This window comes from Micromys minutus, assembly GCF_963924665.1.
Source record: "Micromys minutus genome assembly, chromosome: 3".
In the NCBI taxonomy this organism is placed as follows: Eukaryota; Metazoa; Chordata; class Mammalia; order Rodentia; family Muridae; genus Micromys; species Micromys minutus.
The window spans coordinates 10,983,172-10,998,760 of NC_137972.1; the positions used below are offsets into that span (position 1 = coordinate 10,983,172).

Consider the following 15,589-nt stretch of genomic DNA (forward strand, 5'->3'; position numbering starts at 1 on the left):
CGATAATCCTCCTCTAAAGCATACTTGATATAACAGGCCAGCAACCAGGACCAACCTTAGCCAATCCTTTCAGTCTCCCCTACGACAGGACAGAAATGGAAAAGACATGCATTTGCCGTGTGAGACTCTGAGGCTGTTTGTTCAGTGAACTCAGAGGGTCCTGCTCAGCTCCTCGGGAAGTGAACAGAGCCATCCGACTCCAGGCTCAGGCGACTCCTGTGGCCCTTCCCTGGCTCACAATGCTCAGCCTGTGCAAAGTGAGAAGCTGAAGCTTATTAATAATCCAGTGCCCTGCAGTCAACACACGAGAGCACAGTTTATATAAATTGGGAAAACAGCGTGAGGACGTTTACTGCCTCATCTTCAAGAGCAATCTACCACAGGGTGGGAGTCACATATTCAGATAATTCATTAATATTGCAGCCATTGTTTAAAAAAAAAAAAAAAACAGGGAAACAACTGTCGCTGTTTTATGCTTGAATGGTGGAACATTTGATTAGTCTTCATTTGATTTACAGGACAGCTCTTTGAAATGAAGGCAGCTCTTTCAAATCGCCTTGTTGTGTCCAACTTCTTGTCGCATTTGCTTGACTGAGCTCAGATTTAGGAGGTATTGTGCAGACAAGACCTTTGTCTTCTGGGGTTGTACACACCAAGTCCAGCAGAGGTTAGCGGGGTGGGGGTGGGGGTAGCAGTCCTAATAACCAGGAATGCTCACAGCAAATGTGCTTGTGAGGAACTGAATACAGCAGGTAGTCTGGGGGAATGGGGGGTACCTTCACCCTACAGAGGTCATGCCAGAAGAAGTCTGTGTGCCCAGGGATAGAGTCACAGATTTGAAGAATCATGTAGAACATGTTTAGTCCTGCCAGACTCTTGCCCGATGCTCTCTACAATCAAGTCTGTGCTTCATTCACCACAACCCCTGACAGGAGATGCACTACTTTTTATGTGAGAGAACACACGGGCTCTGAGATAGCAGGTGCCTCTGCAGGCCAGGCCGTCCGTTTCTGCAGCTTTGCATCCTCAAACTGCCAGGCACCGTGCCAAGGGCTTTCCACTTAATCCTCTACACAGGGCAGTGGAGGATGCCTTTAGCATCCCTGTTACCAAACAAGGAAACTGGCTCATAGAAGGATTAAATGGCATTCACCAACGGGGCTTTGCTTACCCCAAGATTCTACTCTTAAATTGACCCAGGCATGTTTACACAGTAAGCATGTTTACACAGTAGGGTTGCACAAATTGATTTCCTCTCCTTAGAAGCAGCGATCTTGATTGGCTAGTTAGTTTTGATTCATTTATTTCGTTTTTGAGACAAGGCCTCACAGAGCTCAGACTAGCCTTGCACTCACTGTATACTTCTGGCCATCCCATTTCTACTTTCTGAATGCCAGGATTACAGGTATGTATCAGTACAACCAGATTATATGGGAATCAAAGCCAGGTCTTCACGCATACTAAGGTAGTAAGTACTTTAGTGACTCGGCTAAATCCTCAGACAGCAGTGAGCTTTTAAAAAGAATGTCGGTGTAGGCATGGTGGTGCCATTCAAGTTGTTTGTACAACTATGGTGTAAGTCAGACCCTGGCATTGCTTTGTGGAAAACCTTTCCCACGTGGGTTGCTTGGACTGGTCACACTGCATGTTGTACAGTATGTGCTAGCAGAGAGTTGAAGTTCAAGACCAAACCTGGGCAAACGTATATCTGTAAGTTATATTCCAAAGCCAATGACTAAAACCTGAAGCCCTCAGGAAGGGCATCTAAATAGTCTTGCCTGATGAGCCATATTACCATTCCACGCTTTGTACCATGTTTGGGACAACAGGTATAACTTCTCCTTTTGACAGCACTTAGGACTTTGTGTGTTCTTAGAACTGAAGAAAGGTTTGGTGTCCTCTGGCTTTGAGCTCCTATCCCAGGCTGGACTCCCTGACCACGGAAGACACAGCACAACCTAACGTGTTGCTGTACATTGCCTGACATACTAAGATCTCACTGCGTACTCTGTGCTGGGGCTTCCAGTGATGTGGAACCAATGGGATGTAGAGTAAGATGGAATCTGGACCACAGACAGTAACAGCCTGGTGTGCATTCTTCTGGCTCTCCCGAAAAGAGATCTTCTCTTTGTGAGAAGAGTTGGGAAGCAGTAGCAGCAGCGCAGAAACTAAGACAGATGTAGCCTGAAGAAACATGACTACTAAGAGAAATGTCTATTTACTTTATCTGTTAGAGATAAACTCTTAATCTGAGACCTTTCCCTCCATCCTTTGTTTGCATTGTGGTTAACTTTATATGGCTGTTTCAGCTTGAAACTTTCTTTTGAAGATTTTAACAGATGTTACATATCATTGTCCTAAAAAATATTCCATTGGCTGATGTTATGCAAATGGAGGGTAGTGCTAAGCGTGACACTAGACTCCGAGTGACCACATGTATGGTTGAAAAGACCTCACTGTTAACCACTAGGCTAGCAGGTGTCCTTTGTTCATGTTGAGACTCAGAGACCCAGGCTTCTTCCCATTGCTCAGAAGCCAGTCATGTGGCCCCACCTGAGCCGCAGATGGGCCATTTTGTACCTGCAGTTATAGTAAATGCATCAATTGCCAACAGAGTGTCTCATGATCCAGAGCCATCTGAGGGAACCCGGGGAGATGTATTCACCCTAGACTAACAAGAAAAGGTTCAGAGGCAGGGTTGGCCTGGCCACACTCTTGGGTCTCTATGTCTAGTGTGCTGTTGGTATTATCTGGATGTTTGCTGAACACAGAGGTGACATGTATCATGTGGTGGCTGACCATGACTCTGCATACCTTAACACTTGAATGTGTGGGGGGGGGGCGTTATTTTTCTGACTTTTTTAGGAACAAAACAAACCCACTTCTCTCCTATACCTCACACAGTGTGCATTTCTAGCCTGCCAATAGTTGCACACGAGCCCCTTAATTTTCTCCCCCTCTTTCCCTGGTAGAATGCACACACACCTCAGAGTGGCCTTGCAGCATCTGCCTTCTAAACTGAGTCCCTTTCCACAGTACCCAGCAGAAGACTGGGGGCGAGTAACTGCTGCGGTGGTTTGAATGAGCAATGTCTTGCAGGCTCATGTGCTTAAAATTTGGTTCCCGATTGCTGGTACTGTTTAGGGATGTTAGGGAACCTTTGGGGACTAGAGCCGGATGGAGGACTCACATCACTGGGGGTGGCTTTGAGGCTTTATAGCTCACCTCACTTCCTGGTCTCTCTTTCTGCTTCCTGTGTAGGGATGAGGTATTATCATTTGCTTCCTAGCTGACAGGCCTTGCCTTTCTTGCTATGCTGGACTCTGTCCCTCTGAAAAATTAAACTAAAATGCATACCTTCTTCTTCCAGTTACTACTAGACAGGCTTCGGTACACGAACCTTGGCTTAAAACAAAACAGGGACTCCAAGGGATAAGTGTGGAAGACTAGGAAGACAGAGGTCCTGGAGAAGCACACAGGGATATGTGCAGTGTGTGGAAGCAGGAAAGCCAGTGCCTCGCACAGCAATCCCGGCCTTAATTAGGAGTGCCCATTATACCAGACATGGAATAAGAGCAGAGCACACGTCACTGAGTCAGACAAACGGGTCCTTGCCCCCAGGAATTGTACAGTCTAGCGGGGAGGTCCTGGCATCACACCACAGCGACAGAGAACGAAGCTCGGGCAAATAGCTGTCTTTTTCTCGAATGGAAGGTGTGTCCTCTGTATCATTAGGTGGCGATGACACTGGTGGTTCTGTCCTCTTAGAGCTTTTCAGTGACCAGTGAGAATGGGAAGGGGAATGGAGTGGTGGGGAAGTGGCTTTGGAGCTGGACAGAGCGGGGTCAGAACCTTGTTTGTCTCTTTATAAGTCAGTATATGTGAGACAAGTGGACTGTGCCAGCAGACAGAAGAGCCAGCGAGGTTGAGTGAGCCCAAACACCATGAATCTCTTAACTGAGGACAGTAAGAGTAGGGACCCACTCCCTGCCTAACCCTACCTGCTCTGGAACCCGTCATCACAACACCTCCCTGAGAGAATCGTGACAATCAGTCTCCCATGCGGGAGGGGGAATACCTGGAGTCCTTCCCTATGCAAATAGAGCATCACTAGCATCTCGAAATGAGCCAATGGGAAGCATCTACCCCTGGATCCCACCCTACACCTCGATGTTGATAAATTCTCTATCACATGGAATAAGGTGTGTGAGTTATTTCACTGAGAATTGTCTGAGACTGGCTGTTTTACTGAACTGTAACACTTTGGGGAAGTGTTTTCTCTCCCAAAGCATTCATTGCTGGACCTTGGGCCTACCGGGCAGACTGGATTTATAGCCCTGCCACTCCGCCCCTGCTGCTGCAGCCCCCTACCATTGCTGCCCAGGATCATCCACTGCTACTACTCACCACTGTCACTGTCCCTGCCACTGGCATTGGTGCTGCCACTGTACTGGGGGAGACCTGGGACCCCGGCTACCTGCCCTATGTGGGCTTCCCTTCTGAGAGCTGTAACACTTTGTCTGTTCCCGGCAGGACCAGAGTCCCTCAGAACCTGAGATGACAAGTATGTACTGTACTTTCGCCTACACTGCCCCTTGACATAATTGCTTCTCAACTCCATCATGTGGAAAGTGGACGTTCTAGCTCCATAATGCTATTTTGAAGTTAATAAGCTATGATACAAAGGCCTTAGCACAGGTGAAAAAAACTGTCACTGTCCTGAGGGACAGGTGTAAATCCATCTTGCCTGCAGGGATCCTGTCCTGTGTCCCGAGCATCTGTAGGATACCCTGCACCTCCCCAGTTACCAGGTAAGGACTGAGATTTAGACAGAAGAAAACATCGGAGGAACATTGACAGTTATTTGCTAGTCCTCCCAATTAAAATTGGAAGTTTGAAATCTAGCTTTAAGATCTGGCGATTGCTTCTTTGTGCTTAAGGTAGTGTGTAACAAAAGCAGTCACAAAATCTTCTATTGATTGAACTAAAGATGAGTATCATGCTTGGTTCTGAGAACTGGCTTATAAGAGAGCCACTGACGGACTGTCTTGAGACACGCCCCACACCGAATCAAAAAGGGTTTCTCCTCTTCTCCATGGTCAGCAGTCACAGGTATTGTAGCTGGGATTTCATTCTTAGGCATCCAAATGAAGCTGCTGAAAACCAGGGGTGAGTGTCTGCAGTTCCCCATGTTGTGTTTTGATGCTTTATAACCCATTTGGCCAAAGTGCATGTCATATTTGGTTCTGGGCACAGTTCCTGACTCTGTGCCCTGTGCCAAGCACCAGGCTGGAGCTCTGGGAGCTGGGAGCTGGCCAGCGATTTGAAGCACATTGCATCAGACATTCCCAGGGGTGTAAAGGAAGGGCCTCCTTGCTAGAAAGCAGGGGGAATTCTGCCCTCAGAGATCAGACTCAGTAATTTTAACCCCTTGGCAAAAGGCCAGTCCTCTAGCTTCCAGCTACTATGGGGCCTGGAGAAAATCTGGTCACAGAGCCTCCAGCTCTGGCTTTTCATATGGACACTGCAGCCTATTCTAGAAGATATTTTGACCTCTGAGGGTCAACCGTAAGAACGGAGTGGCATTATAAAGTCTGACATTAAAAACATCTTAGTAGATTTTTCTCACTCATGAGACATGTAAATGTTTAGGAGGGTTTTTGTTTTGTTTTGTTTTTCTTGTTTTGTTTTTTCTTTTCCAGTGAGAAATGAAGATTTCATATTAAAGAGCTGTCAAAAAAAAAAAAAAGCTCAATCTCTCATTTTCTTTTCAAGTAAAACATAATCTTACAATTCCCAGTGTTAGATAGATTGATAGATAGTGTTAATTATTACATTTTTTAAGTCAACCCCCAAGTGGAAGTTTGTGAGCTAAATTTGTAGCTTATCTTTTTCAGCTCCAAAGTTCCATCTCATAGACAAACGACTCTGTACTCTTTAGCTCTCTCTGTGTGCTGTGCCGGTTATTCTGAACTGTGTTCAATAATCTGCCTGTTGATCTGATTCAATATAACACCCTACTCAAAAAAATGTTTTAAACTTAACTAGAAAATACTGAAGACTCTCTGGGGACCTCACTTTTGGGTGATAAAGGTGGGATCCAGGGTAGAAGCTGCTGCTTGGGGTGACCTTAGTGCTCATCAGAGAACCAAGCAAAGCATTTGTGAGCAGTTTATCCCTTTTGATAATCTGCATAGCATTCTACAGTGTGTTCACTGAAACACAACAAATCCATAGGGGACAGAAAGGCTAAATCTTTTCCTAGCAGAACATCTTAAAGTCTATAACTCAGGGGTCAACAGGGAACAGAGTGACAACAGCAAAGTCTCAAAGAATGATCTAGAAGCTGCCTCTGTGTGACCTTCCATATGCTGGACTCTGGGTCCGCAATGCAGCCCTGGTCTCCTCAAGTCTTCTTCAGGGAGATTCCTCCTGTGAAGGGGTGCTCAAGGAAAGCAAGGAGGTATGTATGGAGTGCTAGCTCCGGTGAGATGGAACAGCCCTCACTATGGAATTTACATAAGCATCTTGTGACCATGAGAGATCTACAACTTCCTGTCAGCTCTTCCATGGTCACACAAGCCTGTCCCCGATCTCCCTATGTATGAGTTTCTAAGGATATCACGCATATGCTTGTAACCTTTTAAAAATCCTGTTCGTTTCAGAGACTGGCATGGTACGGCATTAAAATTTCCAGGAAGAGGTCTGACGAACTGGAAGGAAGAGGAGGCAGCAGGAAGGAGTTGGGTGGGAGACCTGTGTGAGAAAGCCTGGCATTCCTCATGGTGTCCCAGCTGTCAGCCTGCGGGGTACAGACACATCCTGCCATGCCCCTGTCAAGCAAAGAGTCTTACTGGCCTGATCGTTCAGGACCTCACCAAGTTCTACTGTGTCCAGGACTCTATAGTCGTAAGAGTCAGCGGGGTATGAGCTGTTCACTTTACAGTCATGAAGGTCACTGACAAAACACTAAGCTGATGGTGTGTACAGTTTCAGGAAGATGACCAGGAGAGATATTTCAGCAGAGGACCTGACCTTGGTTCCCAACAGCCATGTCAGAGTACTCACAGCTGCCTATGACTCGGCCTGGGGGTCTGATGCCCACTTCTGAATGCCATGGGCATTGTTCTCACCCATGTATATATCCACACACAGACACATACATAATTACAAATAAAATAAATCCTAAAAAAAATAAGATAGTTGGGAATGGAGGGAAAGTTGGGGTAGGGAGACAAATATCAGACACACAGTGGGCTCACAACAACCTCATTCTGATGTGGAAGCTGAGAAATGTATCACTTTTAACTCAAATGTTAACTTTAGGATGTCTAGACCAATGGTTCTCAGCCTTCCCAACACTGTGACCTTTTACTATATAGTTCTTTATGTTGTGGTGACCCCCCTCCCCAACCATAAAATTATTTTGTTGTGACTTCATAACTAAAATATTGCTATTGTTATGAATTGTAATATAAACAATTGATGTGTAGAATGTCTGATATGAAACCCATATGAAAAGATCTTTAAAACCCTCAGGGAGTTGTGACCCACAGGCCTAGACTCACTGGTCTAGACTATTACCTCCTCTAATCTTAGAAAGTAGCATGAAATATCAGATGCCCATGACAGCATTGATGTTCATTTTGACAACTTTCATGGTCACAACACACAATCATGTACTTTAATTATACAAAATCCAAAGAATATAATGCCACTAGCTACACAGGTTAAAATGAATCTGACAACAGAAATGCAAAGAAGGCCCAGAGAATCTCCTGTCAGAATCTGGAGAGGTGCTCAACAGCATTCTTAAGGAATGGTATCCAATAACTGTCCTAACATGCTGAGTTCGATGTCGACTTCTGAATTCCCAGCTCCTCTGGGTAGGAAGAAAGTGCATTTTTACAGCCTATAGCTCTTGGAGAAACTATTGTGTGTGTGTGTGTACACAGGTGGACAGAAAAATAAACATGAAGGCTAGGCACCAAGATTTCTCAGAGTTCAGAGTCAAACTCAAAACTGTTGAATCAGCTCTGGCTATTTGAAAAGGACCGTGACATCAGTTCAAAAGGGCCACGGAAGAAACTCCCAACTGTCAACAAGGAAGAAACCCACTAGAACAAGTCAGACAAGTAATGTTTTTCCTACTCTACTTTGAAACACAGGTTTTCATACTCGAAATAGGAAAAGATAAGCTAGCTGATGTGTGAGTAGAACCTCTCTCTTCCCTGCCTGCCCACCTACTCCTGACCCCTAGCTTCAAGGTTGGAGCGAGAGGCACACTCGCTCATTTTCTTTGAAGGAGATCTGTCACCACGCCTTCTTGCATAGCCATGTCTCTTCAGTGATGAAATAACCCTCCATAATAAGGTTGGCTCTTTCCAAGGCTGTGGCATTGATCAATGATGTGGGCAGAAAAAAATTCTGAATTGTGAATGTAAATCACAATTATACAGAAATTATTGCACTTAAAAAAAAAATCAACCCAGCCCAAGCAGCAAAGAGCCAACAAAACCATCAGGAAGTATTTCACTTCCTGCCCTGTGAAGAGCATTTTGATCTTTCTGGAATCCTAGTGATTTTCGTCCATCAGACATCTAGAAGTGAAAAGACTCCAAAAGACTCCAAACGATGCTGTAGGCTCCTTAAGGCTGAGTCTTCTCGGTTCTAGGAGGTAAACCTCCTCTGTGTCCACATACTGCAAGGTGGGGACTCCATTTGGCGGAGTGACTAAAGGCCCCTCTAAAGACTCTGGAAGCAAGGGAGGATGGGTAGATGGCATGTCCTCACCTGTGCATGAGAGAGACATAGTTAGCATCCTGGTGTATTAACCATCCTTTCCCACCTCCGTTTCCTACCATACTCAGCCCCACAACTCTTGGGCAGCCCTGAATTTATCTATCTTTTTTTGGGATTTGTCCTTCCAATGTCTCTGAATATTTTCTCTACACTTACACATTCATCTCTTCTCTTCCCTTACGCTGCTTCCTTCCAGGTGGCCCGTGATGCTCTGGCCCCTCCCTGGTGGATACCGAGGTAGCATAATGATGCTATCCTGCTACGGTCACAGAGCGCATGCTTCCTATCTTCCTGTATTTCTCCCTGGATGCCTCCCACTCTCTCAAAGGCTTCTACACCCTTCCGTAGTCAGAAATCCTGCTCCGATACTGAGATAAATGCTACTTCAGTCAAGATTTCTCATATCTCCAAGTCATGTCTTGTAGTTAAAATGTGAGTGCAAACTACTGAACATGGTCATTCTGCTTCTGCCCCCCCCCAGCCCCCCAAATAGCTGGTCACGTGGTAAGTGACGTCCAGGAGGCTCTATGACCAATATTGTTTTCCTTTGGAGGAGTCTCCACTCCAATTCAAACTCTTTTGGGGATCTTGACTCTAGCTTATAACTCTTGTAATCTACATAACATTTGCACCCCTGTCTAGGTATAGGTGGAAGGTTGTGTTTCTAAGTGCCAGATAGAAATCCAGTATCAGTATGATGAAGGGTTCTGGGTAGAGGGGAAACTATCCATGAACTTCAGAAGCTTCCTCTGTTGTTAAGACCCACAGAGGGCATTGACATTTCAAGCCAACTATACAGGACACATAATACACTATGGCCACCTCTGGGTGCCTCAGACTTGGACAGAAAGGGGCACATGAAATCGAGAGTCTACACAATCCCCACATGCTAAGGCCTTCTCTACTTACCACTCCAGATTCTGAACTAGGACTTGCTGACGTTCTCGTAGATGACGTCACTGATGCAGAACTGTTGCTTCTTCTTCAGCCACATCAGCTGCACACACTGATGGATGAAAATGTACTGCTCCTAGGGAGAAGCACAAATGGGCCTCAGAGAGGAGCATGCGTGAAGAGGGAGAAGCTACCAGACGGTGTGGTGATCAGCATCTGCTGCAAAAGGAAACCACCTTCATGACTTTGCAGAGACAACCTTACAGTCTTAACACCCAAGAGACTGCGCTTTAAAGGTATTTTACTAGTGATAACCCTTAGGACATCATTCCTTAGAACTCATGTGTGTGTGCACATGTCTTCATATGTGCCCGTACTTGTACATAGATGTGAATATGTAGGTAGAGGCCAGAGGTCAAAATCAGATAGCTTTGTCTATCATCCTCTCCCCTGTATTTTTGTGGTACTAGCTTCCTCATTTGCAGATTTGGCAAGGACAGCAAGCTCCAAGGCCCCTTCAGTCTCCTCCTCCTGGTGCCAGGGATATAGGCCAGTGCTCTGACGCCCAGTTTTAATGTGAGTGCTAAGGTCCCAAACTCAGATTATACCTGTGCCCACTGGGCCATCGCCTCTGGTGTCCCCCACATCAGAATCCTTTAATGTTCTTTTTCCAGCCCTATGGAAATATAGTGAATAATGTATGGATATAAGGTGTAAGATGTGGTGATCTGATACTCAGCGAGATGGTAATTAGTTATGTCAGTGAACAGGTGTGACGTCATGTTGTTGTCATTCTCTGTTCTGGTGACAATAATAACCCCCAGGAACTACTCTCTGAGCAAATTTCAGGTATGCGGTCCTCAGCCTTCTAAGGTGAAGTTGCTGTGCTGTGCCGACTCTCACTCCACAGTCCTGAAGGCAAAGGATGTGCAACTTGGTGAATTTTGAAAACTGAAAATTTCCCACCTCCGTCATATGTGGACACGAATTCCAGAAGTATAAAAGGAATAACAAAAGAAAAAATGAGAAGGAAAAGATGGGCTAATTATTTTCTGATTATAAAAGGAGATCCTAAAATTATAAGCAATAGAAAAATATAAGTAAAAATCACAAGTTCCCCTATGTAAAAATCAAACAAACCAAAACCAACCCCCCCCCAAAAAAAGGTGAGAGGGAGAAGCACATTGGAAGGGAGATGCTTTCAGTTACTCCACAGCCCCAATGAGTTGGAGTTGGTTTTTGTTGAAAGGTTTCATAAACCAGGAACACCTACAGATAGACAAATAAACAACCACTATACGAGTCACTCCTGGGAGACAAAAAGTGTCTTCTCTTCCTTGTTTGTAAGAGCTTATAGTTAAGTGACTTAAAGCAAATCCAGGGAATTTTAAAACATAGGCAAATGGAGGCCAAGTAATTTGGTGGGGGTGGCTCATGACAGTCATCTTGGTATTAGGGGACAGAAAGAGTTGAATGTTAGCCTGGACTGCACAGTGTGGCCATGTGTCAGAGAATAAATAAAGACCAAATAGGGAAGAAAAAAAAGTTAAAATGGTGGGTTTTCATCTATGAACTGAGCACAGATAAGGAAGGGAGAAAGAAGAGATTGTTTGGTGATAATTTTGAGCATTATAAGGTAGCCATTATTTCTTATTTTTGGAGACATAAAATAAGTAAATGGCTTGGACACAGATAGTCGGATAAAGTATTGAAAAAAATCAAAGCTAATGCTCCAATAGAAAAACAGTCACAGACGGCCGGGAATGTAGAAAAATGTTTAATGTTTCACACACGAGAAAACAGTGGAAAGAAGCAATTTCTAAAATGGGATTTAAAAGTTTTGGGTAATTTGTGACATATGTGTATCACAGAATATTTTGCATATTGATGTACTATGTGAAAATTCAGCGTCACAGGAATGCATGTGTATATGTGTGTACCACGCATGCACACATGAGTAGCTGTACCTGCCTGAAAGCTGAGATAAAAGCCCCTGGATATTACAGTTAGTTGTCTCTGTGCCATGAAATAAGTTAATTTCATGTTCCCCCCTTCTTTACTTCAACTGCTTCATTATCAGTGGTTCAATTAAACATTACCCTGAAATAAAGTGCATCCAAGATGTCCACAGGATTTTAAACAGCCTTGTGCAAGCAGCCTCACACAAAAGATAAAAGCAAATGCTGTAAGCCGAAGTTGGTAGGAACCTCAGCTCTGTGTTCTCAATAACCTTTGGAGACAACACATTCCCTTATGTTATGATAACATCTCACTACACTGAGCCAGCCTCACACGTCACCCCATTAGCTCTGGTGTCATTCAAATGCTGGGAACAGACCAGGCTCTGGTCTGGACTCATGCACCATGGCTGCCCGGTGGCTAAACTCTGTGTCAAAACCAAAATCAAGCACATCTTCGGTGGTGTTGCACAGATGAGTTGTCCACACTCCTGAGAAAAATGACTCGTCTGTGCGCTGTAAAGCACTGTGATTAGACTCCTCGGGTTGTATGTGCACAGCGAGATGTGAAAACCGAAGGAAAGCTGATGGGGAAGGGAGAGGCTCAACGGAAGTAGGGGAGTAATGGGAGCAGGTGAATCTGTTCAAAATACATCATATACATGTCTACAGATGCAGTACAAAGCTCATCATTATGTATATCCATCTAATTGTATATAATTGATATATGCTAATTAAAAAAGCCCCACACTCCAAACTAAGCAAAAATAAAAGAGAGAGAACAGTGTCAGAGCCACACAGATAGGAAAAGTAAGTACAAGACTGTTTATAGACACATCCATAAGACCCGGAGAAAGCCAAGCTGCCCACAGTGAGGACAATCTGCTCAAAGCAAAGCCTCCACTGACCCCCAGAGAGGGGACTGAAAGAAAACCAAGCAAAATGTCTGCTAAGAATAGAGCACAGCGCAGGGGGCCGGGAGGAGTCCGAGCCATCTGTGACATACTCGGGCTGTGGACTCCAAGTGTCTTCATGGATCCTGTCAGCCTGTCCCCTGCTCTCTTCATGGTAACACATGGCAACTGTCAGTCACGTTTTAGAGGTGAGAAGTGGAGACTCTGAAGAGGTGACAGGACTTGGGAAGTCCCAAAGCTGAGGCTCTGGCTCTGTTTTATCTCCCGCAAGGATGGAGAAGCCCTGATGCAACCCAAGGCAAGCCCTGAGAACAGGCTACTTCAATTAGTCACCTTTGCCATTTCTGGGGGCAGGAGGGGGACTAGCAAGTTGTGATGGAGTCCAGGAGGTAGGTGCTTGGAGATTTATCAACCAAAGATGGGGAGGGATGAGCTCTTCAGCTCTAGGGTTGATTATGTTCATAAGGCCCAGTTCTCCACTGGAGACTGACTCTGTCCTTCCGACTGTCATGCCTGATTGACAAGTGCAAGGAAAATCATTTTGTTCTTTGGTCCTTACTTATTAACTAAGAGAATTAGCAGGCAGCAGGGTTTGAGTGTGAGTGGGCTGAAGGACAAACAAGAGATAAAAGAACTTGTATTGGGAAATACGGGTCGGACCAGGGAGAAAGCAGAAACAAGGGAAAATGAGGCAAGTGAACAAGATGTTCTAGATAGAACCGATAAAGCAGGCATAAATAAAGAACTGGGAAAATGTCCATTCAGGACTCCTGAGGGAACTCAAGGGTAAGGCTGGGGGAGTTGGGAAAAGAAGGAAGCCAAGAGACCCATGAAGCTCAGAGACCCAGACCCCTAGGATCTCCCAGCAAGTTCCTGGAAGGAACCGCGGTCTTTCAAAAGACAGTTTTCATGAAGAAGTCAACCAGAAATGTGACTGTAAAGAAGGAAGCCAGACAACTAAAACTGGGGCCAAAAATAAGGGAGAGACAAAGCAGAGACCTGACTGTGCAGGAAGCCCCAGAAGCTGGTCTGCTTTCTGAGATTATCACACTGAAGACAAACAGTAAGATTGGGAGGGAGCCAGAGGAGTTGTGTGTACAAAGGTGGTTTTCAAAAACCGACGAGGGTTCTGTGGTTGTGAAAAATCAAAAGTAACCAGCCTATCACCAACATCAGCAAAACTGTAAGAGGTATAAATTAAGGAAGCAAGTTACACAATTTATCAAACGCGATTTGTAGAGTAACCTTCGAAGTGTGGGGTTTACATAGACTGTAAAACAGGGGCTCTCAACCTTCCAAACACCGGGAGCCTTTAGAACAATTCCTCAATGTGTGCTGACCCCCAACCATAAAATTATTTTTGTTGCTATTTCACAACTGTAGTGTAAATACTGTGGGGTTTGATGGTCTTAGGTGACCCCTGTGAAAGGGTCGTTAGTTTGACAACCAAAGGGGTAGAGACCCCACAGGTTAAGAACAGCTACCCCATGAGAGTATATTTTGGAAAGTAACTATTACATATCAATGTAATGGAGATAGATTATTGAGTATCAGGATATGTATTTAAGGCAGTAAACTTCAGGCTCGGATCCAGCCCTTATTCCCTCCCTCACCACCTCTCCCTTGTCCCTCCATGACTTTTCCCCTTCCAAAGTCATATGCTCTGTTTTTTTCACTTTTTTTCAAACTCACTGAGTCTACTTAGTGTTGTCTCTGTCGTGTACATAGGTGTGAGACATCTACTGAATTGTGGGTAGCTCCCCAGGCCCTGTGTCCCTGAAGAAAACTGCCTGCCTCTCCCGAAAGGATATCAATTGTCAATAGAACCCCAATGCCCGCCTCCCCCTCTCCAGCTTGGGATTTGTCTGGCTTGATCTTGCTCAGATTTTGAGCATGCTGTTACTACTGCTACAAGTTCATGTCTTCAGCTGCTCTGTTGTGTTCAGAAGAACAATGCTTGCTCAGTGTGATCTACTTCTTGTGGCTCTTGGAATCTTTCTGGCCCCTCTGTCAAGATGCTCCTTGACCCTCCAAAGGAAGGGGGTGTGGCTCAGACTTCCCCTTTATGGCAGGTCACTCTGCATGCAGTCCGTCCTTTGCTGTACGCTTACCAGTTGTGTGTGACTGCCATGTGAGTCGCCATCTACGGCAAAAAGAAACTTCTGTGACGGGGACAACATCCTCCCTGGGTAATGTTCCCTATCATTAAGACGTTCGCTCATGAGTCACCAGCTCCGAACTACTGTGGCCTAGGAGCAGCCTGGCAATGAATACATTTGAATGGCACTGCCAAGCTTTGCTGAGATGGCGCTGTGGTGATGAGGTGGTGTGGGGGTGGGAAATAAACTGGTTAAAGTCTGCGATGGAGAGACTGCAATTGCCCTCCAGGCTATTTGAGTTATACTGACATCTAGTGGTTCTGGGTAGAAGCTGCAGGAGGAAGGGCAAGGCATTGAAGAAGTCAAGTCTGACCTTGTTCTAGTCCTGAAGATTTTCCACCCACAGGCTTCTCCAGGGAAAGCTCTGTTGTTCCCCTGAGGCCAGGGAGTAACTAGCAGCCCAGTGGCTTGGATTATTAAAAAAAAGCCACTGTACGTGGGTTTTTGCAGTCACACGGGTACACTCTGCCTAGCTGGTGGGCAGCAGAAGGCTGCCTGGAGCTGTCCTTCCAGGCTGAGCGCATTCTAGAGCTTCAAGGGAAAGGACTTGGAAGAAGAGGGGGCAAAAGGAACACTGGTTAATAAGACTGGGGGATGCTGGGATGCACCACTCCTTCGTTTAAGGTGTTAGTTCTTAACCTTCCTAACGAATAGGAATACATTCCTCATGGTGTGGTCAACCTGACCCCATCATAAAATTAGTTCATTGTTACTTCATAATTGTAGTTTTGCTACTGTTGTGAAACGTAATATAAGTGTCTGATAGGCAGGATAACTGATCTATCTGCAGCCTCCACGTGGGTCACAACCCACAGATTGAGAACTATTGATGGAAGGAATGGGAGAGTAGTGGTGGATGGGG

At 45.3% G+C, this 15,589-nt stretch overlaps 1 protein-coding gene across 1 annotated transcript in view; it reads right to left on the reverse strand.

The window, feature by feature from the left end:
- Positions 1 to 7,917: 7,917 nt before the first annotated feature.
- Positions 7,918 to 15,589, reverse strand: part of PTPRO (protein tyrosine phosphatase receptor type O) — a gene marked incomplete at its 5' end in the record, with an annotated part of 194,454 nt that continues 186,782 nt past the window's right edge. The window contains 2 exons of the mRNA XM_080913926.1: positions 7,918 to 8,793; positions 9,712 to 9,832. Of these exons, the coding sequence (XP_080770052.1) occupies positions 9,728 to 9,832 (105 nt within the window). The 3' untranslated portion in view covers positions 7,918 to 8,793; positions 9,712 to 9,727. The remainder of the gene's footprint in view (positions 8,794 to 9,711; positions 9,833 to 15,589) is intronic.